Genomic DNA, 27,793 nt, shown 5'->3' with positions numbered 1-27,793 from the left:
TTCCTACTGTGAAGGTCTCATCAATACAATTAAAAATCCTGATTGATCAGGAACATGTATTTTGAGTTTTATTGTTTTTAATAGAGCACATTTCCACACGGTACGTGCTCTGTGTTTGATACTTAGCTGAGCACAAACCAATGTGAAGCAAGTACAAGAACAAGGCCAAGTACATTCATTGGAGATACATCCAGTCAAGATGACAGCATAGAAATATGATTGATCCTCAATGCAAATGGTAGCGAAGGGGCAAGGCAACATGGAGATAAATGTTTTAATACACTTAATGAACCAGAGCACATGAATTGGACGTCTTGGATAGCAACACGTTAGCACAAGATGTTTTGAGGGAGTAGCTCTGATGGATGAGCTGTCCTGGAATGTCAACACAGAAAGTAATTCGAAGAATGGAATGCTTGACTTTATCTGATGGATCCGACTCTGGAAACACAGCTGAAGTGTTCAAAAATCCACATGCAAAGAAATTGTGCGCAACTCGTAGGCTGACTGCATTTCAACACTCATCCCTCCCATAAGACAGTTTGTGTGCCACCCACAAAAAAAAAGATACACGTTCCATTGACAGCCCGAAACTGAACGTGGCTGTTGTATTTTGCTTCTGAGTTCTCATATCCTAGCACGTAGTCTGATGAACCCTTTAAAAGTCTTCACAGCTTGACCTTCCCAGCCGATGGACTGCTGGGGTAAAGCGCCGAGAAGCGACCGAGGGTCCAGACCGTGAAGACATTTCTGTAGGAGGTGTAGCTGATCGCACAGCTCTTGTTGAACACACCCGCAATATTCTCCTGAGGAGGGGAAGGAAAACAACAGCCGATATCAAAGCGCCACATAACATTTCATACTGTCATTGGATTCATTTCCTATTAGTTGTAATGTCGGCGGAGGGAGCTCAGTGTAATTTGAGTGTGGGACATGTGATTAATACGATCTATGGGAATCACCTGTGGCCAGTCTCCGTTGGGCAGCTGGCTGTCAATCAGCAGCTGCACTCCTCTCTCAATGGCCCGCCAGTCAGGATGCCTGGTACAAACACAAGAGATTTAAATTGAATTTATTTAGCTTGGATCCAATTCACTGTCAACAAGTGTCTTTTGTAGCCAGGTTGAATAAACTGGCGAAGGCAAATACATAATAATAATGTAAATACACAACTAATATCAACGGTAGAGCTTTACTCTGGTCTGGAACAACCCGAAGCCTATGCAAATTTGCCAAACCTGATCCCATTATACCCAGTTGCATTGTGGTCCAGCGTAAACACCGAGCCTTTTGAGTTGAGCCCTTCTTTACCTGACAGCCATGAGGCCTAACAAAGCCCAGCAGGTGTTGTGGATCTGAGCGCTGCTGCTCTGGACGTAGCGCCGCTGCTCGCAAGACTCAAAGTCCTCCCCCCAGCCTCCGTCCAGCATCTGCCGGTCCAGCAGGAACTGGCAGGCTCGCTGCACCTCGTCGCACACATCCCTGGGAACAAGAGGCACGGCAGTGTCATGAAGCACGTAGGCTCGGAGTTCATGGACATCCCCCTTTGACACGCACACTGTTGCTGTGGGTCAAAAGCGATGTTCGTGGTTCAGAGTGAAACTTCATTGATCCGTGTTCGGAACTCTTACCCATCCTTGTAGACGTGACCCATACAAGCAAAGGCTTCAAGGCCAAACCATATTCCATACGTGAAGCACACTCCCCAGGACCTGAGCATGAGCACACGCGGATTATTTGATTAATCACGACCGGTCCACCGGGGAGGGTATCAGGTGGTGAAATAGAGTGTTCTCACCCTTCCCAGGATCCGTCAGGCTTCTGCACCTTCCTGCAGTACTCCAGGCCTTCTCTTAGTGTGGACCTGAAAGTGAAAAACAAAAACGCATGAACAGAAAACCTCGGCCTCCTTCCTTCTAAAATTCATAGAGAACTGAGAAATGATTCAGGTAAGAATGTCGGTCAATGCTTTTTGTGGATCTCTCTGCCATCATTTATGTTCTTCCTTCAGACTTAAGTTATGAAACAAAACCAGGACGGCAACAAATGTGATCATAATACATGCTGTAAAAGCTAACTTAGTTTGAAGTTCTTTTGTTGAGGTTTATGAGATTCTCATTCATTCCATCAGATTAAAACTAATATACGAGTGTAGTATACCTTATCTCCTCGGCACGGTGTTCAGGGTAGGCCTTCTGGAAGTGCTTCAGAGCCTGCATTACTGCTGAGGTACACTCCACATAGGTATAATCTATCATGATGTCACCTGAGAGAGTGAGTCAGACAGACAGACAGACAGACAGACAGACAGACAGACAGACAGCCAGACAGCCAGACAGCCAGACAGACAGACAGACAGACAGACAGACAGACAGACAGACAGACAGACAGACAGACAGACAGACAGACAGAGATACTTACTCATAAAGATCACATTTCACAACACACACCACATTCTCTTTTTAAATCGAGAAACATGACCATCTTATTGACCTTTGATATTGAAAAGACAACGACATTGCAACATGTCCAGAGTGGAATGGAAAAAGTTTTCCAGCCTTTGAATGCTGCAAAAGGACACAGAAATGTCAAGTTTATATTTGGCTTATTCTTTGTTTCCCTTTTTCACATCTGCATATTTGCAGGTTAAGCAACACAGGCAGTCGTGGCAGCGAGAGCATCAATTTGATTCAATTCAATATTACTTGTACAGTCCAATATCACAAATCACAAATTTGCCTCAGACAGCTTTATAATCTGTATATAACATAAAATCTGACATCCTCTGTGCTGGGACCCCCTGTACTGTAAAGACCCTCCTCCCCCTCCAAGAAAAAGAAGAACAGAAAACTATAAAGGGGAAACTGAGCAGTGAACCGAGCTCCTTTACAAGGACTGCATGTTCCCTTATGCACCGACTTGCATCATGCTGTAATTATTGCATGAACATCTCTGGGATTCTCAGAGTCAATTCAGTGTCCTTTATGTCCCGCCCTTTTTGATAATTGTCAGCCATGGACTTATAATTATATCTAATGATAATAATGGATCTAATAATACCTCTATCTCCACAATGTTGTCTAATAACATACTGCAGATTGAAAGTAGTGTTAACGTTAAGACTGAACATATCTGCCATTGAAGTGCACTAAATGGATGCTGACACTCGCAGACCCACCGAACACCTCGGACGGGTTGAGCAGCTCCAGGAGTCTCCCTCCTCTCTTGGTCTCATATGTGGCAAATCCACCGTCACAGTTCCTCATGCTCAGCAACTACAAGGAGAAGATAAGGAAAGACTTAAGCCCAGGAGAGTATGAATCTTCATAAAAAGGTCTCTTCCAGTCATGTGTTCACTGCGGACCCACCACATTGACAGCATCGTACAGGCGCTCTGGGGTGACAGGCTGGCCGATTGAGGGACAAAGCTCCTGCAGCAGCATCACTGACTTCAGGCCCTCCGCTGTGCAGTCAGCCACGATCCAACCACAGTCCCGGGTACTGAAGGGGAAGCCTCCCTGACAAAAATAAATAAAGAGAGGACGTTTTTGTTTTGACATTTTTGCCTTCCATGTCAAAGGCATTTGAGCATTTTATTCCACAATCATTTGAAAAGTGTTAAAAAGTGGTTCTTGTGTGATATTCCTTTTACCTTGTTCATCTGCCTGTAGTACTTCTGGTACTCGGGAGGATTCTCAGGTATCTGTTAAAGAGGAAAAACTAGTCAGGCAGAAGAAAGCAGTTCACATTTCCCTCTCTTCATCTTCAGAACACCTGAACGTCTTTGTCAAAACGATCTCTGCGCAGAAGGAAGAGTGCATCTACTCATGGACGAGCTACAGACCCCCCTTTGGCTGGCTCAGTGGTGCCAGGTGAAGCTAACAGTATCTTTTAGCTGTGCACTCCTCATCCATGAGTGGACGCATGCTTCCTTCTGGAAAGAGACATTGCTGTTGAGTTTTCCAACACCACATTTAGAGCGCCATCTAGTTTCTTTATGTTCCAGGACAGGCAGACATCTTTTACGACCAATATACGCATCACTCTGTAACTCACACTGAAACAAATGATGATTAAAAAAAATAGCACTACAGGTAAGAGGAAAATATATTTGATCACAGCAGTAAAATACTTAGATGTATGTTTTATTCCTGCTCGATACTGACGGCCGTGTGGTTGGGATGTCGGTGGTACCTGTGCGATGGTGAGAAAGTGGTGGGCGTCTCGGAGGCACTCGGATAGTCTGGAGTTATCTTGTGCTCCTGCCTGAAAGACCCCAACAAACAACTCATTATAATCAGTTACTGCTATAAGATACTAGGACTTTCTAGCTCAGTACTTGCCTGGTCTGTATGTAAAGGGAAAGCAATGTTCGGTGTCTCTTAACAATTTGATATCTATGAAAGGTCCCACAGGGGTCTATACTGAGACCACTGCCTCTATAGGCCACATAATCTTAGTTCCAGGGTCACTTCATCCACATAGAAAATGAAAAAAACCCGTCTTTACTCATCTTAAAAAATATCCAGAGTAAGAATATTTTTGCCTCAGCCTGATGCAGAAAACCTAGTATCTGTTGTTGGTTCTGATCTGCCTAAAAAGACGGTGAACCGACTACAGCTAACATAAAATGCAGCAGCCAGAGACCCAACAACAAAGAACAAATTTGATCACATTACACCTGTTCTTATTTATTATTTATTAAATCCAAGCTGAAAACATGAGTGGCCATTTTTGCGTTACCTCAAGGAAAGCCTGGACAGCAAAACAAGTGTCCCAGAGTTGAGACCCATTGGTCCCCTGTGCACAACAACAAAAAAGGACAAAGTGGTCAAACACTGAGACTCTCACAGCAGGACAAGATACAAAGTATGGAACCAGCGAGTAGGCTAAGAGAATGTAACTGGAAGGTGAACAGTTAATCTAGCTTTAAGGGCGGTTTTAACTGTCTATCCATGACCAGCTCATTTCATTGTAAAAAGCAGTGTTTCTACTCAGAGCCCCTTCTTGATATCTCAGCCCCGCCGTCGTTTCTAAAATGTGAACCTTTAGGGGGAGAAACCCTCATGACCTAAAGTGATGCAGCATGAAAACCACTCGTGCATCTGCACAAGTGTGGTGTCACACACTCGACACACAAAAGGAGCAGAGAACTAATTCTCACCTGCATTTTCATGCCATCCAACCCCAACCTGGAACACAGAGAACTCATTGTTAGTTCATCTTTGACTCAATGGAATGAACAATTTAGACGTTTACATATTATATATCGGAATACATCAAATATGACAGCTAATTTCTGATCAGTGAGGGAACAGAAGTTTGGTTTGTTTTGTTAATAAGCCGACTGACCAGAGGTAGTCTGGGATCCTGGACACATGCTCCTGAAAGACCGGAGAGGAGGGGCCGTCCACATACCAGCGAACCAGCATGTTGATAGTCTTGGAGATCTGAGGAGAAAGGCCCACACTTCATGTTCTCACCCTATACTTCTTTCACTGCGTCAGTTTAAATAGGTGGATTTAAAAACCTTTGGAGATGAGAAGTAGTGTTTTTTTTAAATGTCAAGCATAAACCTCTTCACTCTATTTTAACCAGTGTTCTTTGTTTTTTGACATCTGTATATTTTGTATCGGTGGATACACACCGGTCCAATGCTGATGCATTTGGTGAAGCGATCGTCAGCCTGGATGTGTTCGTACAGTTCTTTGACAGCCTTTCCTCTCAGCGTGGCGCTGTGGTGGGCTTCGTACACATTCAACACCACTGCAGGGCAACAGGAACACAGTCACAAGGTTAGGGGAGTGATTTACAGGGCAACTTTTAGGGAAATTCCAATGAAAAACACTACTTTCTTTGTCATTGCAAAAAAACATCCTGTTGCCAGGGCTACGCCTCATGTTTTTCTTCTGTGTATTATGTCTCATTGCCAATCTTCGATGTACAAAGCATTTCTGCGTCATCGCCTTCACGCTCAAAAGGTGCTGGAATCTCAGTTACATAAAAGGTTTCTTGTAAACGTGCTGCTTGTTTTAAGGCAGCATGCTTGTGTAGGTGGTGGTTCATCATCATGGTGCCCAGGGCGTTGTGCATACTTACTGTAGGCGACGGTGAGCAGTGTGCTGTGCGGTGTGTACATGTCACATGCTGCCACATTGTTCCTCTGAGCGGGCCAGTCAATGATGGCATAGTCCTGGACATACAGCTCCTAGGGAAACAAAGAGCAGCACAACATTTGGTCATGCAAATGACTGAATAGTGTGTGTGTGTGTGTGTGTGTGTGTGTGTGTGTGTGTGTGTGTGTGTGTGTGTGTGTGTGTGTGTGTGTTTTATGTTGTGTTTATCTTCTATCTAATGAAGAAGTGGTTCAAATCCAGTTCCAGTCCAAAACTATCAAAATAAAGGAGAAACCGCATTGGGCTGCTCTGCATAGTTTAAAGGTGTATCACAGAAAAGTATAATTCCACCACCTGATCCTCCGACACATAATGATAATAACGCTGATACAATTAGTTGATAATTTAATAACTTAAATCACCCAGAGAGGAATTGGCAACAATTTTTGCTAATCGATTAAATATTCAAGTCCCTTACAGAGCAAGAATGCCGAACATAAGCTGGCTCCAGCTTCTAAAGAACGGCAGTTTGCACTCGACTCGGTTTTATTTCATTGTGAATCAAACATCTTTGGGTATTGGGCTACAGTCTCACTTCATAATGTCAGAAGATATTATCTGCAACAACAAAATACACCCAGGAATGAAACCAAAGGCTCTCCTCTGACGCGCCCTTGTGGGATGAGGTGGATCAGCACCTGTCTGAGGCTGAGGACCAGCGAGTCTTCCTCTGCAGCCAGTCTGACAGCATAACAGTAGCTCATGGGGAGGTACACCTGGCGGCAGTGACACCACAGGGTAGAGGGGTGGGCCGGCATCCAAGTGGGAAACAGCCTGGAACAGATACAAACAAACACATCATCCCTGAATCGACGCAGAAGACAAAATGTTTGACGACGAAATCCTCTGTTGCACAAAGCAGTGAGACCATTTATATTTCAAGGAAGACATTTTATGTGTTTTTCATCCCCGTTCATTTCTATAAAAGTTGCTCAGTGGTGCATGAAGCAAAAAAAGAAAAAGGTTCAAACTTCCGAGTATAAAATTCAGATATTACTTGGATCTTCCGGTGCTCCACTGAGCCTCCACTACCCCCCCCCCCCCCCACCAGCCCTTGTTCTCAGGCTCATTCACATGATCCGAGTCAGCATATATGATATTATATGACTTTACACACATTTCAGCTGAAATGCTAAAGCTTTTCGGTGCACTTAAAGCAGGACTAATGGACGGAAGAGGACATATATTGGGACGTTACGACTCACCACATCTCTGGGAGCAGTGTGTTCATTCCCTCCCAACTGTAGACATTTAGGATGGCCAACCAGAATTTACCCCATGAGGGAATCCCCACAGCGCCTCCTGCACAACATAAAATATTGTCAGTAATTAGTGCGAACTGTAATCATGTATGTGTGTAACGCACTGCAGATTTTACAATAATAATAATGGCAACATTTAATAATAACAATAATAATAATAAAACAATGAAACAACAACTGACGTGGCACTTTAGGGAGCATTTCAACCTATTTGTTCCCACCTTTGCTGTGCAGGTTGTTCCTGGCTCGGACCATATCCGGATCATCAGGCTCTAATCCCAGGATCCTTAATGAGATGTAACTCAGCGCTGTGCCAAAGACGGTCGACTTATCTTCAATATGTCTGAAGAAAAACACAAAAAACATCAACGGTGCTGCCGTAAGCAATGTTTCAGACAGGCACTGCTCCTTTGCTGAAACGATACTCTGCAAAGCGTAACCTGTTGCCTGTTACGTGACATGAAATCCTCTTATAGTAGAAGCACAATAGTGATGAGAGTGTGGATCTTCAGTTGACTTACAGACCCCAGCCTCCATCTGGCAGCTGTACGGAGCGCAGGTACCTCACCATCTCTTTCTTCCAGGCTTCAGCCAGGGGGATCTTAGCCATATGGCATGTGATCAGGAGACCTGAAACACACAAATGGACACCAATACAGTGACAGACAGACATGCAGGCACAGGAAAAAAAAGTCATGAAAAAGTCATGAAATCCTCCGCTGAATTCTGTTTGTTGTTTTCATCATCATCTGTCATGTACAGACGCACTGAGAGGCAAGCGAGAACAAAAACATTCAGGCGATTCTTTTTCTACGTCTCAATTGTTTTCTCTGCTGAGGTAATGACTGGTTTTGGTGGAAGATTTTTTATTTATTGAAGTGCTTGTTGTTGTAATACTCATTTCGGCCACAAGAGGGTGAAACGCACCACTACCACATGTTCTACACAGGACTAAAAGCATTAATGTTGTCTTCCAGGTAAGTTTTTTTCATGCACTCTAAACAGAAGGTGCATGTTGTGTGCTAGTAGTAATGGAACAGTACTGTCATGTTTTAATTATGGCTAGAAACGCATTTAAATCTGCACTAATCTGCCGTTAGGGAAAACATGACTGCTTTTTATGCTATTTGGGACATGGGGTAGTGGTGCACTTAAGCCTCTTATGGCCGAAATGAGTATTACGACAACAAACACTTCAATAAATAAAAAAAGCCTTTTTCTTTTCTCTCAACTTTAAATGAAACATATCCGTTACTTCAAAGGACAACAAATTGCGGCTGCAGATTACGGGTGTCACATATGAGAACATAGAGGAGGATGATTGGGCTACCTGGGAGCAGGAAGAGAGGTCCGCCGTAGTCCCCTGCCCAGTGACCGTCCTCGGCCTGGAGCTGGCTGTAGAAATGCATACCTTTCAGAGCTGCATCGACGGCCGTGTGGGCGGCTTCGGAGCCAGACACAAACACACTCTGTGGGGAGAATGAGAGATTAGAAATGAACTCCAGACATATGACATACAATGCAGGAGTCTACCAGCCACCTGGATTACCAATAACAGAAACAGCTTAAAGTTTCTGTTCTATATTCGTACATTAGAATTATATTATAATCATTCACCATTCACACACTTTATTCTCACTGTATACTAACAGGGTTATTGTGTCCGTTTTATAATGTTGTTCAAACGTTTCATAGAGAGTCCATATGAATCAGTGCAAAGTAAAATGTAGAGAATAAGTAACAATCACCAACCAAACTTTTTTCATTTGAAACAACATTTGACACAATTTTTAAAAGCCTACCGTGTCCAAGCCTAGCGAATGGGCCTCCAGCATCGTCTGCTCTCTGTCGGGGGTGTCCCAATCATCCCGATTGTCCACATAGCACCAGGTCTGCCTGCCCTCCACGTTACTCAGCCTCCAGCGGCTCAGGTCTGTGGCTGCCTCCGTCTTGTACGGCCCCCCTCGCCTCCGCAGGTGCCTATGAGAACAGCAAGTATTTTAATGTTAGAGACACAATACAAAACTGTCTTCAAGTGATGGAAATATAAATATATATTTAAAGGCAGCGTTTCCTCCCTGTCAAAATAAGTTTAAACTTCACTAAGACTTTTTTATTCACAGACATAACTTGAACTGTGCAGTATATTGCAACCTAATACCACTGTACCTTTGAGAAGCTTACAATGGGCCTATATTGTTAGCTGTCTGACTGAGGAGATCTTGTATTGCATTGTTAGAAGTAGGACATCCATAAACCATTTTAATAGTCAAACCTGTTGTGGGGGTGTATATATCTGGACGTCTATTTGTCAAACAATTTGTGTTGTTCTCTCAGGACAGTGGATTAAAATGCTGTTCAGACAGGCATTTGATTAGTAGACCTACAGAAGTATAATCAAAATGTACTTACATTGTCAAAAGTTAAAGTACTCATTTAGTAGCAGAATGGCTCCTGTCAGTTTCATCATTTGATTATAACAACTGATGCATCACCATGTAAGCAGCTATAATTGTGTACCTGGTTGGGCTGCTTTAACTATAATGATGCATTTTATGCTATACCATATATCATATAAATCTATATAATAGGGTTCTGTATGTAACATTTGAATCTACAAAGTAACAGCAGCTGTCACACTTTACATTGAAAACAATATTTCCCTCTGAAATAGACAGAAGAAGATGGTTAAATTTGAAAAACTTGGAAGCAATCAAGTAAACTTACTACTTCCCACAAGAGCATTTATTATATTCAGTAAATGTTACTACTGGCCGACAAGAAAAACACATTTATACGAGTTGTTTTCCACTCTGGTGGGTCTCTTCTACACAGCAGTGACCTAACAGTTAGCTTACCTTTCAAAATAAAGTTAATTGGTTGCGAGTTGTCCAATAAAACTCCGAGTCTGCTCACTTGATACATTAATGACCGAACCAACTTAACAGTTATATTTTTAAGCACATTTAACTAACTTTGTAGGGATCCATTTTTATAGACATTTCCCACTGGACAGAATGTCAAAACTCCCTAAAATTGTCAGTAGAGTGTCAAAATCCCAGATACACAACATTTGAAACTAAGTTAGTTTGGTTCAAATAGCTTAAGGTACCTAATTAGGCAACCTCCCTTCGCTTTCACGTCATTATTTCTGATGAAAAACACTGAAACCAAGTAGTTTTTTGCGACATTAGTCATGAAATTAAACAAAATACTTACGTTCCCTCAGTCATATTTGTGTTTGACAGATACAGAGCTGAATCCTCCGCTGAACCATATAAACGAGTTTCTTCTCTGGTGCCCTGAAAGCACTGCCCCTTCTGCTCTTTTCTTGGGAATTGTAGTTCTTTGAATAAAGTACAGGTTACGTTTCTGCACAGCACACACTTCATTTCCCAGCAGAACTTGCGGGGCCGTCCGACGAGTTCTCTACATGGAGAGACATGAGCAGAGACTCGGCTGTCCAATCACAAACCAGTTGGGCGGTGAAATGGGCGGGTCTACCACGAGGTCCTCCAATCAGAGCGCTCCTACGACAAACGCAACACGTGCTCAGAATTAAACAGAGAAGCCGTGGGCTGCACCAGTTTTTGCTCTCCCTGGAGAAAAAATCCATGCGATTAATCGCGATTAAATATTTTAATCGTTGCCCAGCACCAGTGTGTGTGTGTGTGTGTGTGTATGTGTATGTATGTATATACATTCATACATACATACATATATACACACACACACTAGTGCTGGGTAGTGATGGCGAGATGAAGCCTCATGAGGCATCGCAACACTTCAGCCAATTGGTTCGAGAAAGGGTTCATTACTCGAAGCTTCATGTGCACACGATATAATCACAGGCAGCTGTATCTGAACCACATAATGTGATGCATTGAATTTCTGTGTCTGTTATGGCTGTTGGGAATCACTGAATTACAAAAATGTATGACCAAATCATTTCTGTACATAAATTATGACATATGTGCATAATAAAATATTTTTTTAATGTATTCTGTGTGTGTACATTTTCCCAAAATGGTAGTATCATATGATATGGCAGGTTGTGTAATGATGTTATTATGTCACTTTAGGAAAATGGCATGGGCTTAAGCAGGCAGAGGATAGTGAAAGTGCTTGTGGAACTAGGAAGAGGGGACTGAATATGCTTGTGGAACTTGGACAGTGATGTACAGGACACGGGACATTTTATTCATTTTTATTCAGAAATAACAGTTTCTCAACAGTGTTTGGTTTTAAACGATTCCTTTTTTTTGACACAACCTCTCCGGCCTTTGAAAACACCCTTTCACAGGGTACAGAAGATGCTGGCGTGCACAAAAACGCAAGAGCAAGTCTATATAAATTTGCATACAGGAATTTTTGCCTCTCCCAGTACTCCAGAGGCTTTTCCAGCCTGCTTATATTTGGCTCGGAAAGGTAGCGCTGGACCTCCACAGTGGCATCTGCTGTTACATTTTGAGTCTTCCGTGCCTCCATGACGCTGGTGTCTAAACGATGCCACAGTTTGCTACCTAAGAGGAAACCACAGATCATGTTACTAAGTGTTCTCATCGGAATAATTGATCTCAAAATGTAAAATAATAGATTACCTCCTGTGACATCATGAGAGGTGGAAGCCTGGGGGATTTCCTCTCTGCTTTGTTTTGCCCGTATAATGGTGGCACACTCGGAGGTCAGTCGTTTTATTGCTTCGGTGGCTTTTGTTTGGCTGAAAAATCCTATTACTTTAAATCGGGATCCAGTTTGGACACAAACGCCCTGAATCCAACATCATCCACAATACTGAAGGGCTGTGTGTCCTTCACTATCATGGAGACGAGGGCTTCATCCAGCTCTTGTTTTCTGGTGGCTGGTTAAAAGAGAATAAATACAGTGTCTGTTACCTGTCTTTATTTGCACAATAAACAAAAGTGAACAGGGAAAAATTGTGATGGTGCATTTGTAATATTGTAATGACTTACAATGGCTGGGTGAAGCTCCAGTTTCCTCCTTATTCTCATGCAAGGCACGGTGATGCCTTAGCATGGATGAGGTGTTGTTATTGTACCGCAACTCCTTGGAGCACAATAAACACCTCACCTTTGAATAAAATAAGAAACTGTGAAAAATACAGTTCTTGATAAGCAAACCTAATGTGTCTGAAATAGAGTTAGATTTAGCTTACCTTATTAGGAGTTATCAAATCAAAGTGTTCCCACACAGGGGAAATCCTCCTCTTCCTAGCTGGCTCCATCTTATCACCTATCCTTCTCTCCTCACTCTCCTAGGAGGGGGCGTTTCCTCGAAGCGCGTATCGAGGCTTGCTTAATTTAGGGGAGGAGCCAAAAATGATGACGTCCGAAGCCTCGCTGCCCGGCTGTACCACGTGACTGCTTCGGGAAGTGGTTCAGATTTTGCCGAGAGGTTTGACAGCAATATAAACCCCTCAGGCTCCATTCAAAATGTGGGTTGTTGGTGGAGAGTTGTGAGTTTGGATAGTTTGGATGGCGTTTATATAGTTTGGAGAGTTTAGAGAGAGATAGTTTGGATAGCGTTTATATAGTTTGGAGAGTTTAGAGAGAGATAGTTTGGAGTCAGTGCTTTTAAAGATCTGGAAACTGCTCTGAAGAGAATTATACTTTGATTAACGATTTTTTTCTCTGTATTTTGGACCAAGAGACTACACTTTGATTTCAATGCAAATAAATAAGTAACGAATTAGTTTCTTCGACCAAATCCTTTTCTTCATATTTTCTTGAGAAGCCAGCCCAGAGAGGGGTTACGCCTCAGCAGATCCCCTTCAGCCCCTGAGGTAAGTTGTGTTTGATCCAGCTCGGTACATTACTGATTGCATTCTTTACATGCCCAAACCACACTGATACTTATTCTAATAATAAATAATAATAAAAATATATAAATTAATTAATTTTTCAATTTTTTTATTATCGAATTAAAAATCGTGAGGGGTCACCCCCCCAAATTCATGTAACAAGACTTTCAATGGATTGGTTTTACAAATACAATCTTAGTACATAAGTGTGTGTTAAAGACAGACAAGAAGAAGAGCAACCTTCCCAGAGATTTTAACACACTTTAAGGGTCAGGTTTATGCAAAAACCACTATGGTAGACACTGCACAAACAACATGCAAACAAACTGTCAGTCTCTCGTCCCAGGCAGAAGCTTTTTTTTCTTAAATTTTTTATTATTTGCATAGCGGCAGTTGTGATTTTCCGTCAACAGTTCATCAATCATCAACAATGCTCAGCAGACCACTCAGCTTCAGTCTGCAAGCCGATTCTTCCTCATGACTCGCCAAAATCTGCCGCTCGAGTTCCTTCAGCCGCCACGTCATAGACACGGGCATGGTTTGAGGGAGGTCTGCTTTGTCCGACAGATCATCAGACTTTGGCTCCTGGAAAGTCAAAACAATGCATGATTCGTGATTGCAACGTTTGCAACATTTTGTTGACGAATCTCTTATCATTTGCAGCCACACATAAGACACTTTCATCTAAGACGCCAACAATATTCCCAACACCAAGAATGGCCGTTTCAAAAAGGACATAACTCGGGATCACTGTGTGAGCTGAGGGGACTTGTCCTACCTGTGTGACGGCAGCTGTGGGTGCGTGCGTTATGGTTGCGTGCATCGACAACAGAGTTGAGGATGGAATGAAAAGCGGTGTGGACAAGTGGACCAAGGGGTCACCATCCAGCCAATGCTGAAGCTGCTCCATGGTCCTGTGGACAGCAGTGGGAATTAGACATGACTTACATGTTGTGGATATGGTATTCTTTTTTTATTCGCACACACCTCGTCCTTCAAAATGGCATATTCTTAAAGCAGAACTTCTGGATGCAATGAAAACTTTCAACAGCAGTGCTGTCGCTGTACCTTCTGCTTTCAGCCTTCTCCTCCTCCAAGCTCTTGAGGACTTTGTGGGCCAGGAGCTCTTGTGCTGTGGGAGTGTGCGTGATGTCCAGCGGGGCCGTCGGGGCCTCGAGAGGCTCGGCCAGACTGTTGAACAACCTCTGTCTGAGGGACAGAGTGCCGGGCGTGGCACAAGCAGCAGCATCCGCACTGAGGACGGAGTCAAGGAGAGAGCAGAGGATGAGTACTGTGATTGTAACTTGTACTTGCCAATGTATTCTTTCCAGCAGTTGTAATGTTAACATCTAAAAGACGGCCGCCTTTTTTTGACGGCTTTTTGTACTTTCTTACCCTTCCGTCTCTTGCTGCTTCTCTCGGTGCGTTCGTCTGATGGCCTGGGTCCATTCTTCAGGTGGCTGGAAACCCTTTAATGACTCCGTGGGGAGGTAAACCAGGATCTCCCCATCATCCGTCATGGCATCTAAAACAACAAAAACAAACAAATAATTACAAACTGTCATTCAGCATCGGTTTTACATAGAACATGTGCATTGGTTCTAATTCGAAATGACAGTAAAATAACATTCCCCGGAGAATGTGCTCACCTTCAGAGACAGGTGGTCCGGGGATCTGCCAGTCTTTCAGTTTGTGGTCTATGCAAATCACCAGCACGTCGTCCCAAGGAATCTGACTGAAGGCTGGACACGCATCCTCGTCGTCCCAGCTACTCGTGGCTAGCTTGGATGCCGGGGTTCGGGCACCGTGGCCCCTGAGCCTGACCCTTTCCAGAAGGTTTTCCAGCCGCGACATTAGGAGAGGCTGACTGCGCTGCGAGACCGGGATCTGAGCAGCGTAGCGAAAGATGGAGGAGCAGAGCGCGGACCACGAGTCTAGAGAGAAAGGGAGGGATAATAAATGCTGTATAATACATGCAGCATTAGCCTCTTGTTCACATCTCTCTTTTGTACTTGCATTAATAGAACATCTGCAGTAATAAGAAGCTAAATTAACATCTCCGTCACTGACCTGTAGCAGATAGTTGCTCCCACTGTGGCAGCTGCAGGCTGAGGATGACTTTGCGCAACCAGTCCAGGTGCTGGGCAGAGTTCCAATCCAGATGAGGGACAAAGTCACGGGTGTCATGCAAGCAGAACTCTCCTGGCGGCCACGAGAGTCTGCTGAGATCCTGGGACGACACTTTGTCAGCGATGTGAGCCAAGATGCCGTTGTACAGCTGGATGACAGGCACAGGGTCCTGGGAGGGAAGACGTGCAGCGACCCGCTCCTGGCAGTGAGCGTGAACTCGGGGGCTGAATTCACGACTCAAACTGGCCTCTACGAGCTGCACCAGGGTCTGACAGGAGAGCGGGAAGGGCGGTGGAGCACGGGCCAGAAGCCAACGGGTAGCCTGGCTCAGCTAGAGACACACAACAGGACGGAGGGGAGAGAAGATGTGGAAGATTTGGAAATCCCAGAAAGTGAAGATCATTACATAAAAAAAAAATTAAAAAAAAGAGTACGTGTAATACCTGCTTGGATCCCTGTAGGTCACTTGTGGTCTCTGGTATGAAGAAGAAGGTGTACTCCGATATCAGGCCCTCCTGGACCAGTGTGTGCAGCATCAGGGCTGAGGGACAAGGAGGCGCCATGAGAGGAGTAGTTCAGCGTTTAACACATTTTGTCCAGATTAATTCAGCTACTGTTACTCCACTACTGCCTGACATACAACACAAATACATAAAATATTGCAGTAAATGCAATCACCTTAATTCCATCAATGGCTATTTAAATGTCCCAGTACGGGTTTGTACCGAATCAGGGCAATCCCAAAATGATATTTCATTATCAGTGTTGTTACTGACCTTCTTCGAGTTTCTGTGAATCACCGCTGCCACACTCGGGCCCTGGCACCAGAATGGCCAGGGGCAGCGGGCAGTGCCAGGCGCTGGCCTGCTGTAGCTGTTTGAGCTGAAGCAGGGCTGACAGCAGAGCTAAATCCTGCTCGTCGTGCCCGGCCTCGGTGATGGGCATGGCGGGAAGCAACACAATCAGAGCCCCCGTCCCCTGGAGGTCACGGCACTCCTCCGTTTTGGACAGGCCGTCTTCGGTAAGAGGGCCTCGGGACGCCTGGGGGGACACCACCGAGAAGACTGGTCAGAAAACCTCATGTTACGCAGACCATAGTATTTTTTGTATCTAGCTAAATAGTACAAACTAATTTGTCAAAACCAACGTAGGTTAATAATAAGCCCCAATATATAGATAGGCATATATAGTGTTTGTGAAGAGTCAGTGGTATTCATCAACTGACATCCCTGTCTCTTTAAAAGCCACCTATTAGCATTGAACAACATCTAAACATGACTTTTATTCGGTCAATATAAAAGTTGTTGTGGAAGGACTTTCCTCAAGCACAGAATAATGTACAAATGAGAATAAATGCAGTCCAATCAGCAGACTTGCTGATCTCTTTGTTTTGTCAGTGTAAGCTGCAGTCTACCTTGACGCTGATGTGGACTTTGAAGGTGCGTTGTCCTTCGTCCCGGAGTGTGTTGGTGACACAGAGGGTCTGCAGTGTGCCATCTCGCTGCTCCTCGCTGACCTCTGACCCTTTGCCGCCACCGAGCTTCACCTCCAGCCAGTCTGACAGGATCCTGAGGACAGACGGACAGACGAGAGGACACGCTCAATGAATGGTTCAGTGAGATTCAATGAGAAGAAACTCAACTAAACCGTAAAAAGGTAATAAAACATCTACCCGTCACCACTGCCGTTACTGTCGGTGACCTTTTTTGTCATATTGAAGAGCTGCTGCTTACCCGTCTGCCAAGCTGGCTACACTCTCGTGGTCGCTCGGCAGGAGGAGAACAGCTTTCCAGAATATTCGGTCGGGCGGGTTTGGGATATTTTCTGTCACCAGTGCTGGCAGGTCGAGCGGCTCCCACACTCTCTCACTGAGAGAAACACCAAAAAAAAAAAGAAAGAAGAAGAAGAGGTCAAATGCTGCTTCGCGACGTGGACCACTGTCTGAATAAACATACGCATGACTTACTCGAGCAGCTGCTGATAGTAGTAGTGGACTCTCATCTGGTGGATTGCTTCTTCTCTCATTTTCAACAATCTTCACAAAGAAAAAAAAAAAAGTTTAAAATACATATATACATATTCTTAAGACACGATTGGGAAAACAACTGTACTTGGAGAAGAACATACCTGGTGCTGGAGAGGGCCAGGGTGCCGGCGTTTCCCAGGTTGACCAGACCACGGGCCAGATCGGCCATGCAGGGCCGCGCGGGGGCGCTGGGAGCCAGAGCCTTCAGTTTGAATCGAGGGTCCACACAGCACGGAGCGGCAGGGAAGCCTCTCATCTGTCGCTTCAGCTGCCGACGTACCGCTACCACATCACGCCACCTGGTGGTACGGATGAGAGAAGAAAAGACGCAAAAAAGATTAATCAACACGTGAACGAAAAAAAGAAAAGGAGTAAGGAGGAGGAAAAAATCAATATCAGTTAAAGTGTGAACTGAAGTTGTTACATCCATCTACGCTCTCTTCAAAGCCACAATACTCCTTTGACAAAAACAGTCCTGCAGAACACAAGCGTTGCTGGTCTACCGCTAACCTGGTTGGCTGATTTTTTGTGTTATTGTGTGACTTCGGTGTTTTAAAGGGTGAGTTTCGATTCACCAAAATCACGAAATAACACAACAAACAACCGAACGCGGTTAGCGGCAGACCAGCAACGCCTTAAATCACAGTTTTTCTCCCCAATGGAGTCTGGTAGCTTGGAGAGCCTAAATAAAGGTTCATGGTCGGAAAAGGTTATTTGATGGCAAGACAAAGCTGTGAACATATTCTAAATATAGCCGGCACTTAAACTGATATTGATTATTTTTAGGTGAGCCTTTCTTTTTCGGCGTCACAAATGCGTTTTTGCTGCAGGTTTCACATGAAGGTCTGCATATTTCTCAGCTTCTTACCTTTTGATATACTTGTGGATGCGTTGCAGCTCAGCTTCAAGGAGGTCTTCAACTAACAGAGCAATGTCTGCAGTCAAAGTCTCCTCAACTAGACTGGTGCAGACCTGCTCGGTGCATTTAGCTACTCGCTTTGCTTTCTCTTTCACCGCCTGTCTGAAAAATGAGGGGGGGAAAAAAGATTGAAGTTCATGATATTCCTCTTTAATGCGAGCACCTTATTGTCATTCTAAGTCGTCTTGGTAATCGTGTAACTTCACATCAGACCACATTGGAATCCGGTCGACTTTTAAAGCCTTACTGGATCTCGGAGGTGGCGGTCTCCTTGATCGTCTCATCTAGAGCTTCGTAGATGAGGTCTTTGCAGAGAGAGAAGCTTAACTGAACCAGGAAGACCTCGTGCTCCTGCCTCCTCCTGGCGCCGGACAGACATGGAAAAGGAAACGGAGTGGTGAGCTGTGGCCAATAAAGCTACTTTGATAGTCGCTATAAATTGGCAGGATACAGGCATCAAAATGATTGGCCATTTTTTTTGCACCTTTGATTTTCTTTTCTTTCATTTGACTATATCTAACCTACTTGATAATTGGTCTGATGCTGTGAAATGAAATCTAACAATTTACAAAAGATGATTTTGGGTCCTGTGTTTTGGGTCAGAGTAGAAGATGCTGCTCTCCTTTCATAACGGAGCCGAGTGTACTGATAAAACACAGTGTGCTTTAAATCGACAGGCTGCCCTAAACAGACCTGGCTTCGTCGAGCTTGCGTTCCTCGTCGGCGACACGCTCCTGTTCCAGCTTGATCTCGCTGGAGGACACCTCTTGAAGCATCTGTCCCAACACCTCACTCACCAGTGACTCCACCTGCACACCGCTCTCCCTGCAGAACCAAAAGGCAACAGCACAGGAAGTTAAGTCATATCAAGATCTCCAATGCATCTTCGCACTGTCATCAAATAATTAATGATACGGTAACTGTGAAGAAGTGACGTAAAAGGCAACACGTGGATGGATGAAATCCATTGAACTTACGCAAGAGCTGTTGCGGCATAGCTAGCACCAGCACCTGCTACCTCCCTCACTGCTGCTCCAACCACCTCCTCAATCACAACGTCTAGTACAGCCATGATGTCCTGCGGGGGGGGGGACAAAAACACTACAGTTACTGTCATACACATACTAAAATAATACTAATAATACAGACTTTAACTGTATTTTTGGATTACATTTTATTGCATCTTGTGTTTATTATCATTATCCAATAATCTGATTATTTTCTGTATTAATTGTTTGGTCTATGAAACGTCATATACTAGTTTAAAATGCCGGTCCGAATATCTGCTAAAGTACACGGTGCCATCTTCAGATTGCTTGTTTTGTTCGTCCAACACCGAAATATTTATTTTACAAGTAGACAAAACAAAGAAGAGCAGCATATCCCATCAATTAAGAAGCTGAGCTTTGGCATTTTTGCAAAAAAATGTTCCGTCTACGACGAAGCGATTAATACTTTCCACTCTTATAATATTTTGATTTCAGACTCAACCTTAAAATACGTATTGCAATTGACATTTGGTGGCTAAAACGCCAGGTAAGCGATAAGATTAGGTTTCACAGGCAGATACGGACATTTAAAACAGCTTAGAATAAAGACAATCACAGTGGTGAAAGAAGTATTCAGAGCCGTCTTTTTAGTAAAGTAACAATAACCTGATTACAAGACAGCGACATGTCTTTAGAAAGGCTGTTTTTTTTAGAGTGTGATAATATGTTTAACTGTTGGATTATTATTGCAGATTCATGAGGAAGTTGGTCTGCAAAGTAACTACAGGTGTCATAAAAATGTCGTGGAGTAAGTGGTTTACTCCACAAGTGCTCTGACAAGCAGTGGAGTACGAGTATAAAGAAGAATAAAAATGAAATGATTAAGAGCCTCGTGTACCTAGTTAATGTACCTAGTTGAACCCCCCACACCCCTGTTTCTCCATCACCGAAATGTACAAGACACCAGGTGGGCCATCTTATGTGGTCTGAGCTAAAGAGCCGAGAGATCTTGCCCACCTCATTGCTGTACGCCGGCTGAGGTTTGGGCGGAGGTGACGGCGCTTCGACGGGCTGCGGCTGAGGTATCGGCTGGAACAGCTGCTGGCCGTCTGCTGGGTGGGCCGAGCGGTCGTACCGATCGCTGCGCTCTCCCGTCTCTTCAGTAACAGCGGGAGGCAACCCGAACGCAGCGGGCATGTCTGGAACCACCTGCGACAGCAAATCAACGCCGGGTGGTGCCTTAACTTCGGCCTTGGCAGCGATAGCTGAGGCAATTAAAAAAACAAAAACATCGTTATTGTTATAGATGTGATGCGATTACATACTTATTTCCAGTGAAGTTGAGGAGTAACTAGGTAGATGGAACGGAGGTATGTGAATCAATTATAAAATAAATGTACCGGTAATTGCAACCAGTTACTGAGAAAAGGTATGTAGTTAAATTACAGTTACCAATCAGAATGTTACAAAGGGGTTACATCCAAATATATTCTTACATAACTTACCGTATTACATTTTAACAGGGTCATAAATAATATGTAATCTATTACATTTCAAAAGTAGTTGGGGTTACCATCAGGGAAAAGGAGCACTTACCTTTAAATTGGCTGGGAGTGGGCTCAGCCAGAGGGCCTTCACCGCGGTACCTGTCCTGGGAGTCAAAGCTGCAGACAGGGGTGTGCTGGTGAGGGCTGGGGGGGGGGCCTCCATTCACCACCTCTCCGATCAACATGGCTTTCTTTGCGAGGATGACCTCGGACTTCTTGTGGGACAGAGGCAGATCTGGCTCCTGATAGGCTATCCGACTCAGCTCCACCACACTGTGGACAAGATTAACGAAACACATTAACATATGCATTTCTGTTGGACATAAGCTATAACATGAGGTGGACATGGTTAACAGTCATTGTATCACTACCAGTGACTGAGGTGATTGCTAACTACATGTTAACCCGTAAGAACTTAAAGGGTTAAAATAGGTGTTTGAAACAACTTGAATAAATGACATTAAAGCGTGCAGAAAGAGCCACTACCACCATCATGTGGCCTTCTATGAACACATTGACATTTTTTGATCATGACTACTTAACTCTGAGGTACAAAACTCCCTGGGGACACATTATTTATATAATATAGAGATATATTATTCTGGGGCTGCAATCGGGTGTTGTCCAGTTACATTTATTCCAAAACTTTATTTTCAAATTTGACGGCTCACACATCCATCAGACCACCGGTAGACACTCACCCATCGTTGACATTGAGGCCGTACTGCTGGATGAAGTCAGAAGCTTCGTCGGTGTTGCGGAACATTAACATCCGAACAATGTCCTCAACTGGGAACGCAGTCGATCTCGGACCCACGGTGAGGGCTATGTTCAAGGTATTCAAGGCTTTAGCTCTAACCTGTATGCACACACACACGCACACACACACACACACACACACACACACACACACACACACACACACACACACACACATTAAACACAAACTTCTGCCTGGACCTGCAACATTGCCAAACATTATTCGCATCTCCTACTTTAATGAAAGCAGTTAGAACGCCCTGTGTGATTTTGGGCTCTTTTGCTACCAGAACAAGTCTGGAAAGAAAACATCCAAATACACATTTAGAAGTTAATTTTACGACGTTTGTCTGTTTGTATCTTTAGATTTTCCCTAAATTCCTCAGAGGTTAGTATTAGATAATGCCTCATTTGCATATAATGTATGTAATGAACTGGGAACGTTTCACGCTGATACCCATTATCTCTTTTCACCTGTTGTGTAAGAGTTATTTTTTTCCTCCAGAAATCCCCACTTCTGTAGCACTTACATACACCAAACTTTCCAGTTTCATACCTCTCTATACTCTGAATGTTCTTACAGAGGGGGTTTGTCCATTTATCATTCAAAGCCTGATTTATAACATTTTATTCCCAAAAACATGGCAGAAATTGATTTTTCTATGCTCATTTATTTCCTCATATTCCCAAAGTCATAGAGCATATCCAGATCAGTGAAAACTCTCTTGACAAGTTCACGGTTGTCTCAGTTTGAATGAATTAATGCAGGAAGGTATTTCTGACCTGATTGAAGTATCTGTGCAGGAGGCAGCTGGCGAGGTAGGAGGCTCCTTTCACCAGCTTGAAGAAGCGCACAAAGTTGTTGCTGTTGACTGCAGCGAATGCCTGCACGGCCAACTTCACCTCGGGGGACTTACGCACCTCGTCGCGGAATTGCTGAACTTCACTGCGTGGACAAGGGTGAGCAAGTATCTCTTTAGCGTATAGGGTGAGGTGAGGCACGAAATGCAGTGAATGCAAACAAACCAAGCCCCAAAACATGATGTCGAAGACGTAGAAAATAATTGAAATGTACCAATGACATTCCACCAATATATCGAATCATTTGCGTTGCCATGGACTGACCGGAGGATGTCACCGTCGTTGAGTTTCAGCAGCACGTTGTACTGGCGAAACTCCGCCTCCATGGGGCAGTACACCTGACGCATGGCCAGGTCCTGGTACATTTCTTTGAGGCTCTGCAGGCACTTCGTCATGTTCTCGTTGTTGATCTTGGCGTCGAAAGCTGACATATGCTCCTCGCAGAGGTGGTGGCCGCAGTGCACGTGGAAGCGCGTGCACTTCTCAATCAGTGACACCGTGTGAGGGCAGCACAGGTGCTGCTGGGTGATGTCCTGTGGGTGTAGCAGAGGAAGAAATCAGTACACTAAACACGTGTCACAACTCGTTAGCTCCTCCTTTCTGCAAAAATCACCACTGGGTCCCAGAAAGTGGGATGGGAAGTATTCAGAGGAGGAGTTGATGGCAAAAATGGTTGTCACTACACCACTCAGCCAAGCTTCCCAAAAAAACTGATTTTTACACAAATAAAACAATAAGAAATAAGAGATTGGAAGAGGGCCGTTACCTTGCGGATGGCGCGGGTCCTGTTCCAGACCAAGTCATACCAGTCCCGGTAGTTGTCATGGCCCTGGTCCATGATCTGAGTCACCAGATAGTCCATGGTCATGCTGAGCACAGGAAGGGGGCGCAACTCGTGGGGCAGGGGCTCTTCCTGGTCCGCTGATGAGCGGCTGTATTCCTTGATGGCTGCCAAGTGATCCACCTAGTCGGGGACAGGAGGTTACGGTTTCATTTATTTTGTCTACAGAGTCCGTCCCTCCAGTCTTTGACGTACTTGGAAGCACTTGCAGAAACATTATATATACACAATATGCCTGGAACGCACCTACAGTGTGATCTTATTCCACCAATGTATTAATATGTCAATGGATGAAAATAAACAACAGAACTAGATAAAAACGTAAATAATAAAAGCTAAGAATACCAGAGAAGAGTATATTCTTCTGAATGTGGAACATAAGCATTAAAGGACGTTACCATTTCACTGTTTGGGATGACCTCGAAAATGCTCAGCTGTTTCCTCGTTTCCCTCATGTACCGCTCCTTCTCTGGACACATGTCGGGACACGTCCCCACAAACACCTTGGACAGGTCCAGGTCCGTCCTCCTGGGCCGACCTGTGAGGACAGATTATGCACTCGGTTAGAATGTCTCTCGTGTTTTAGCCGTGTTAAAAAGGGACAGCTGAGATGTTCTGAAGTGGGGTTGTATGAGGTCCATAGCCAGTGTATTACTTTACAGTCGCGCTGTACCTCATACCACCTCAATTCAGAACATCCAAACTATCCCCTTAATGGCTGCAGTAGATTGGTGTGAGAGCGGTGGCTATACCTTGACGCAGGATCTTGTCTCTCTGCTCCAGGAGGCGGAACTTGTCCTCGGCTGTCTCGGCCGTCTGGCCGACGAGGTGGAGGAGGGAAGAGGGGACCGGGCGCTCCGAGCTCTGGGCCTCCGAGCGGCTCTCTCTCTGGGGTTCGGCGTCAAACTGCAGAGACTTGGCCGATGACGACTTCTTTACCGGAGAACTGAAAAAGACACGCGAAAGACAGTCACAGCACCACAGTAACGTTTTCAGCTGTTTTTAAGGGTAGGCACGGGTCCAGGCAGATGCAAGTGTTTACGTGTACCTGCGGCTGAAGCTCATCAAACTCCTCAGTGCAGGTTTTCTGAGTGGTGAGGAAGCAGCCTTGGACTCCGTGTCCTCATGACTTTGTCCCTCTGCCTCCTCCTTTCCTGCTGCAGCTCTGCTCCCTTTGTCCTCTGGACCTAATGCACAAAACAAGCAATACAGTGACTCACTGCAAAGAATGAAGAGGTAATATTAAAGTAACACAAAGTCCTGATTTATAGTCACATTTGCTTTTCTAAAACAGTCATATCAATACAACAGAACTGTGCCTGTTGGGTGCAAGCAATTATTTCTATATTAATTCAACCTTCACGGTAATGTACTTACTGTGCTTCTTCTTCTGCCACAAGAGAAGGAGCTCATGTTTATTTAGCTGTTTTCCTTTCTTCTTCGCCTTTAACGCTGACACCTGAAAGAGAGTCAAACAGTGACGGACTTAAAATGAGAAAAATATGCATCACGATTAGCGGCTAAGCTAGCTAACTGTTGGGGTCGTCCCCTGGCGGGAAACGGGCCGAGCTCAGAACTAGAAAAAGAAGTCCAAACAACTTGGAATAAAACCAAGGCTCCAATATGGCCACAGAGAACACACTATGAGTAAAGAAGAAAAATGTACTGTGGTGAACGGCGTTACCTGAAAAACCCTAAGCTACTAGGGGACCAGTGCTTGGAGCACGGTTATCATTAATTGCCAGATTTGGTGAAGCCAGAAAACTCAAAATAGCCAGAATATGGTGAACTTGCTTTCCCCGGAGTAAGTAGCATAGAATTAACTCACATGGTCATCAAAGTGCACTATGACCAGGTTGTTGCTAGGCCGGCAGTAGACCCGGATGACTTTGCCGAAACGACCGAAGTGCTTCTCGATCACGTCCTTCTTGTTGAGGGAGCGGGGCACATTCCTGCACTGGATGACGGTGCAGTCGGAGGCAGACATGCCACTCAGGCTCTCCGCGCTCTCCCTGCGTACGCCGCGTCTCACAGGGGTCGTGAGGCCGAGGTCCGAGGCTGAGTCTAGAGAGGGTGATGGGCCGGCAACAGGATGAGCATATTCTGATAATGCAATCCACTCTTTGAATTCATTGAAGATATGTACTTGAAATTCAGCAGGATGAAGATTTCTGTCTGTGTTTCATCAAAAGCAAACACTATTGAGAGTATCACAGAATCTGTTTAAAACAATGTGTTTTATGTTTTTTTCATAAATATCCCAGATTATTATTCCTACTAATTATAAAGGTGTGCAACGAGTAAAAACTGTCAAAAATATAAAACAAAAATAAAAATTCACAATTTATTCGGGTAGACAAGAGTCATTTAAGATTGATTTTTAATCACAGAGTTGCCTTTTATAGTGCTGATAGATTTCAGAAATTCATATACACCTTGATACAAAATGTAGGAAACACACTTTATGTATTATTTGTATGTCTCACCTGACTCTTCAGCTTTTTCCAGAGCAGCCCTGGTCAGTGGTTGCGCTGTGGGTGGTGTAGGAGGTACGTCATCCCCCTGAGATCGAACGTCTTCCTTCTCCGTTTCCGCCCACTTCGGTGGTTGCTGCTCAGGCTCCATTGTGGCCTCTCTCCGAAGACCACTTAATGCCCTACCGAACAAGCCTACTGGTGGGGCGTGGGACCTCATTAGGGGCCTCTTTGAAGGATGTCGTGGTGCATCTGATTCTGCTGGAACATCCTCCTCCTCCTCCTCCTCCTCATCTGCTGTGGCAGGCTTCTCTGGGACAGCGCTGGGGACCGTTGGATTCTCCTTTCGCTTGATGCCTTTACCGAGTCGTGCAAATACACTCTTCTCTCCTAGGCCCTCAGGATTGCTCCCCTTCTCCTCTGTGCTTGTCTCTGCTCTGGCTTTGATGTCACCATAAGCTGGGGGTGGACCAACATTGGGTCCTCCAAAAAGGGTTTTTGCCTGAGGCTGGAGGGCTGTGGTTGAAAAGCTGAAAGACGACGGGGTGGTGGGCTCGGCGGTAGATCCCTTGGTGCTGGAGCTGGAGGGGGCTGCTGGCTGGGAAAAGGTGAACTGCAGCGTGTTAGACGGAGTGCTGCTATTGCCAGTTGTTAGTGTATTGGTTTGAGAAGAGATAGAGGGGGCTGCAGCCGGCTGCGAGAAGCTGAAGCCCAGCTGGCCTGACGTAGCCCCCGTTGACAGAGAGAAGCCAGTGGCGGCGGTGCCGCTGCTACTCATGATGCTGGAGCTCGTCTGGGACCCATTGCTGCCAAAAGGTGAGCTGGACATTGAAGTAGTTTGAGGGTTAGCGGGCTCAGGGCTGGCATTGAAGATGGGTTTGAACAGCGCCTCATTGACTGGCTTGAAACTGTAATTGGACGTTCCGAAGCCTCTGCTCTGGGTCGCGCTCGGAGCTGTGCCAAATACACCGGTGGCGGCGGCGCTGGTAGATGACGGATGTCCAAACACAGACTGTCCAAAACCAAGTGGCTGAGGCTGCCCCAAAGCGGCGGCAGAGCCAGGAGCCATCTGGGAAGTTCCAAACCCAGAGGGCTGTTGGCCAAATCCTGGTGGTTGTTTGACAAATCCCGGGGCCGGCTGGCTAAAACCTGGAGCCTGCCCAAATGCTGAAGGCTGCCCAAATGAAGGGGTCTGGCCAAATACTGAACTTTTGTTGGGTTCACTAGTCTGTCCAAAAGCTGGTGCGGTGCTACTACCAAAGCCTGAGCTACTCATTGCTAATGATGACTGTCCAAATGCTGGAGCCTGGCTTATGGTAGGCAGTGAGGGGGGCTGTGTAGACGACTGTCCAAAAGCAGGAGTCTGTCCAAAGATGGTATTTGCATGAGGCGAGGGCTGATTTAAGACGGACGGCTGTCCAAACGCCGACGGTGGAAAAAAGCCCACAGTTTGGGGCTGATTGCTAGAACTTTGCTGTCCAAAGGACTGGAACAAACCAGGCTTCATAGCGTTGCTTGGGACTTGGAAAGCTCCACTTTGCGGACTGCCAAACGGATTGGAGGGATTCATGGCGCAAATATTAGCGGATGTTTCGAATCCTTAGTTACTTGTTTCTCATCCAGGAGTTCAAGTAGCGTACATATGTAACACCGATTCCGTCTCTCGAGTTTTTCAGTGTAGCACCATATTACGTAAAAGTCAAAACATTATGAAGACAGGAACGGACGCTAGCACGCGCTAACAACACAAACATTGTTGAAGTTTGCGTCGCAACGGTTGTTCCATTGCCCTTACAATTGTTGTACTGACACAACAACAAAAATCCTAAGAAATGCCGCAATGATGATACGACAAAAATCTCACCTTTCACAGTTTGCTATGTTGATATTTTTGCGCAGCTGAAACGATAACAAAATGATGTGTTCAAACACATTTCCTCACATCCGGTTCCGGTCCGACAGCTAATTAGGTCCCCGCTTGATGCTAA

The 27,793-nt window shown here is 44.9% G+C and overlaps 2 protein-coding genes across 2 annotated transcripts; both read right to left on the bottom strand.

Annotated features, from left to right (window-relative positions):
* Positions 1–253: 253 nt before the first annotated feature.
* Positions 254–10,701, bottom strand: lss (lanosterol synthase (2,3-oxidosqualene-lanosterol cyclase)). Its single transcript, XM_079277042.1, has 22 exons — positions 10,658–10,701; positions 9,241–9,418; positions 8,769–8,907; positions 7,960–8,068; positions 7,660–7,781; positions 7,382–7,478; positions 6,815–6,950; positions 6,100–6,208; positions 5,648–5,766; positions 5,353–5,450; positions 5,165–5,192; positions 4,744–4,800; positions 4,195–4,266; positions 3,653–3,703; positions 3,369–3,518; positions 3,179–3,275; positions 2,161–2,266; positions 1,799–1,864; positions 1,632–1,712; positions 1,312–1,482; positions 963–1,041; positions 254–806 (listed from the first exon to the last, which is right to left on the bottom strand). The coding sequence occupies exons 1-22, from the start codon at positions 10,669–10,671 to the stop codon at positions 669–671; spliced, it is 2,217 nt and encodes a 738-aa protein (XP_079133168.1). The 5' UTR covers positions 10,672–10,701; the 3' UTR covers positions 254–668.
* Positions 10,702–13,384: 2,683 nt separating this feature from the next.
* mcm3ap (minichromosome maintenance complex component 3 associated protein) lies at positions 13,385–27,702 on the bottom strand. Its single transcript, XM_079277605.1, has 28 exons — positions 25,818–27,702; positions 25,160–25,395; positions 24,709–24,790; positions 24,380–24,518; positions 24,084–24,277; positions 23,730–23,869; positions 23,257–23,454; positions 22,755–23,023; positions 22,413–22,575; positions 21,572–21,729; positions 20,920–21,143; positions 20,341–20,588; positions 19,312–19,412; positions 19,028–19,159; positions 18,582–18,695; positions 18,284–18,436; positions 17,517–17,714; positions 17,356–17,424; positions 17,123–17,257; positions 16,804–16,957; positions 16,166–16,430; positions 15,833–15,930; positions 15,330–15,720; positions 14,909–15,193; positions 14,655–14,784; positions 14,328–14,513; positions 14,038–14,173; positions 13,385–13,844 (listed from the first exon to the last, which is right to left on the bottom strand). The coding sequence occupies exons 1-28, from the start codon at positions 27,373–27,375 to the stop codon at positions 13,677–13,679; spliced, it is 6,324 nt and encodes a 2,107-aa protein (XP_079133731.1). The 5' UTR covers positions 27,376–27,702; the 3' UTR covers positions 13,385–13,676.
* Between the last annotated feature and the right edge of the window lie 91 nt (positions 27,703–27,793).

The sequence above is a fragment of the Melanostigma gelatinosum genome (assembly GCF_949748355.1).
Source record: "Melanostigma gelatinosum genome assembly, chromosome: 10".
Lineage (NCBI taxonomy): Eukaryota > Metazoa > Chordata > Actinopteri > Perciformes > Zoarcidae > Melanostigma > Melanostigma gelatinosum.
Note: the sequence above shows the minus strand (reverse complement) of the source record. Positions and strands in the feature narration are given on the sequence as shown.

What these genes read in the sequence shown, in the direction of transcription:
- lss (XM_079277042.1), bottom strand. An exon ending in ATTCGCTAGGCTTGGACACG is followed by an intron (nt 8,908 to 9,240) that starts GTAGGCTTTTAA and finishes TTCTCCCCACAG; the next exon opens with AGTGTGTTTGTGTCTGGCTC. An exon ending in ACTGCTCACCGTCGCCTACA is followed by an intron (nt 5,767 to 6,099) that starts GTAAGTATGCAC and finishes GTTGCCCTGCAG; the next exon opens with TGGTGTTGAATGTGTACGAA.
- mcm3ap (XM_079277605.1), bottom strand. Translation starts at nt 27,375, where the DNA reads ATGAATCCCTCCAATCCGTTTGGCAGTCCGCAAAGTGGAGCTTTCCAA. An exon ending in AACGACGGTGACATCCTCCG is followed by an intron (nt 22,576 to 22,754) that starts GTCAGTCCATGG and finishes TTGTCCACGCAG; the next exon opens with TGAAGTTCAGCAATTCCGCG. An exon ending in AAGCAGCAAGAGACGGAAGG is followed by an intron (nt 14,514 to 14,654) that starts GTAAGAAAGTAC and finishes CTCCGTCCTCAG; the next exon opens with TGCGGATGCTGCTGCTTGTG.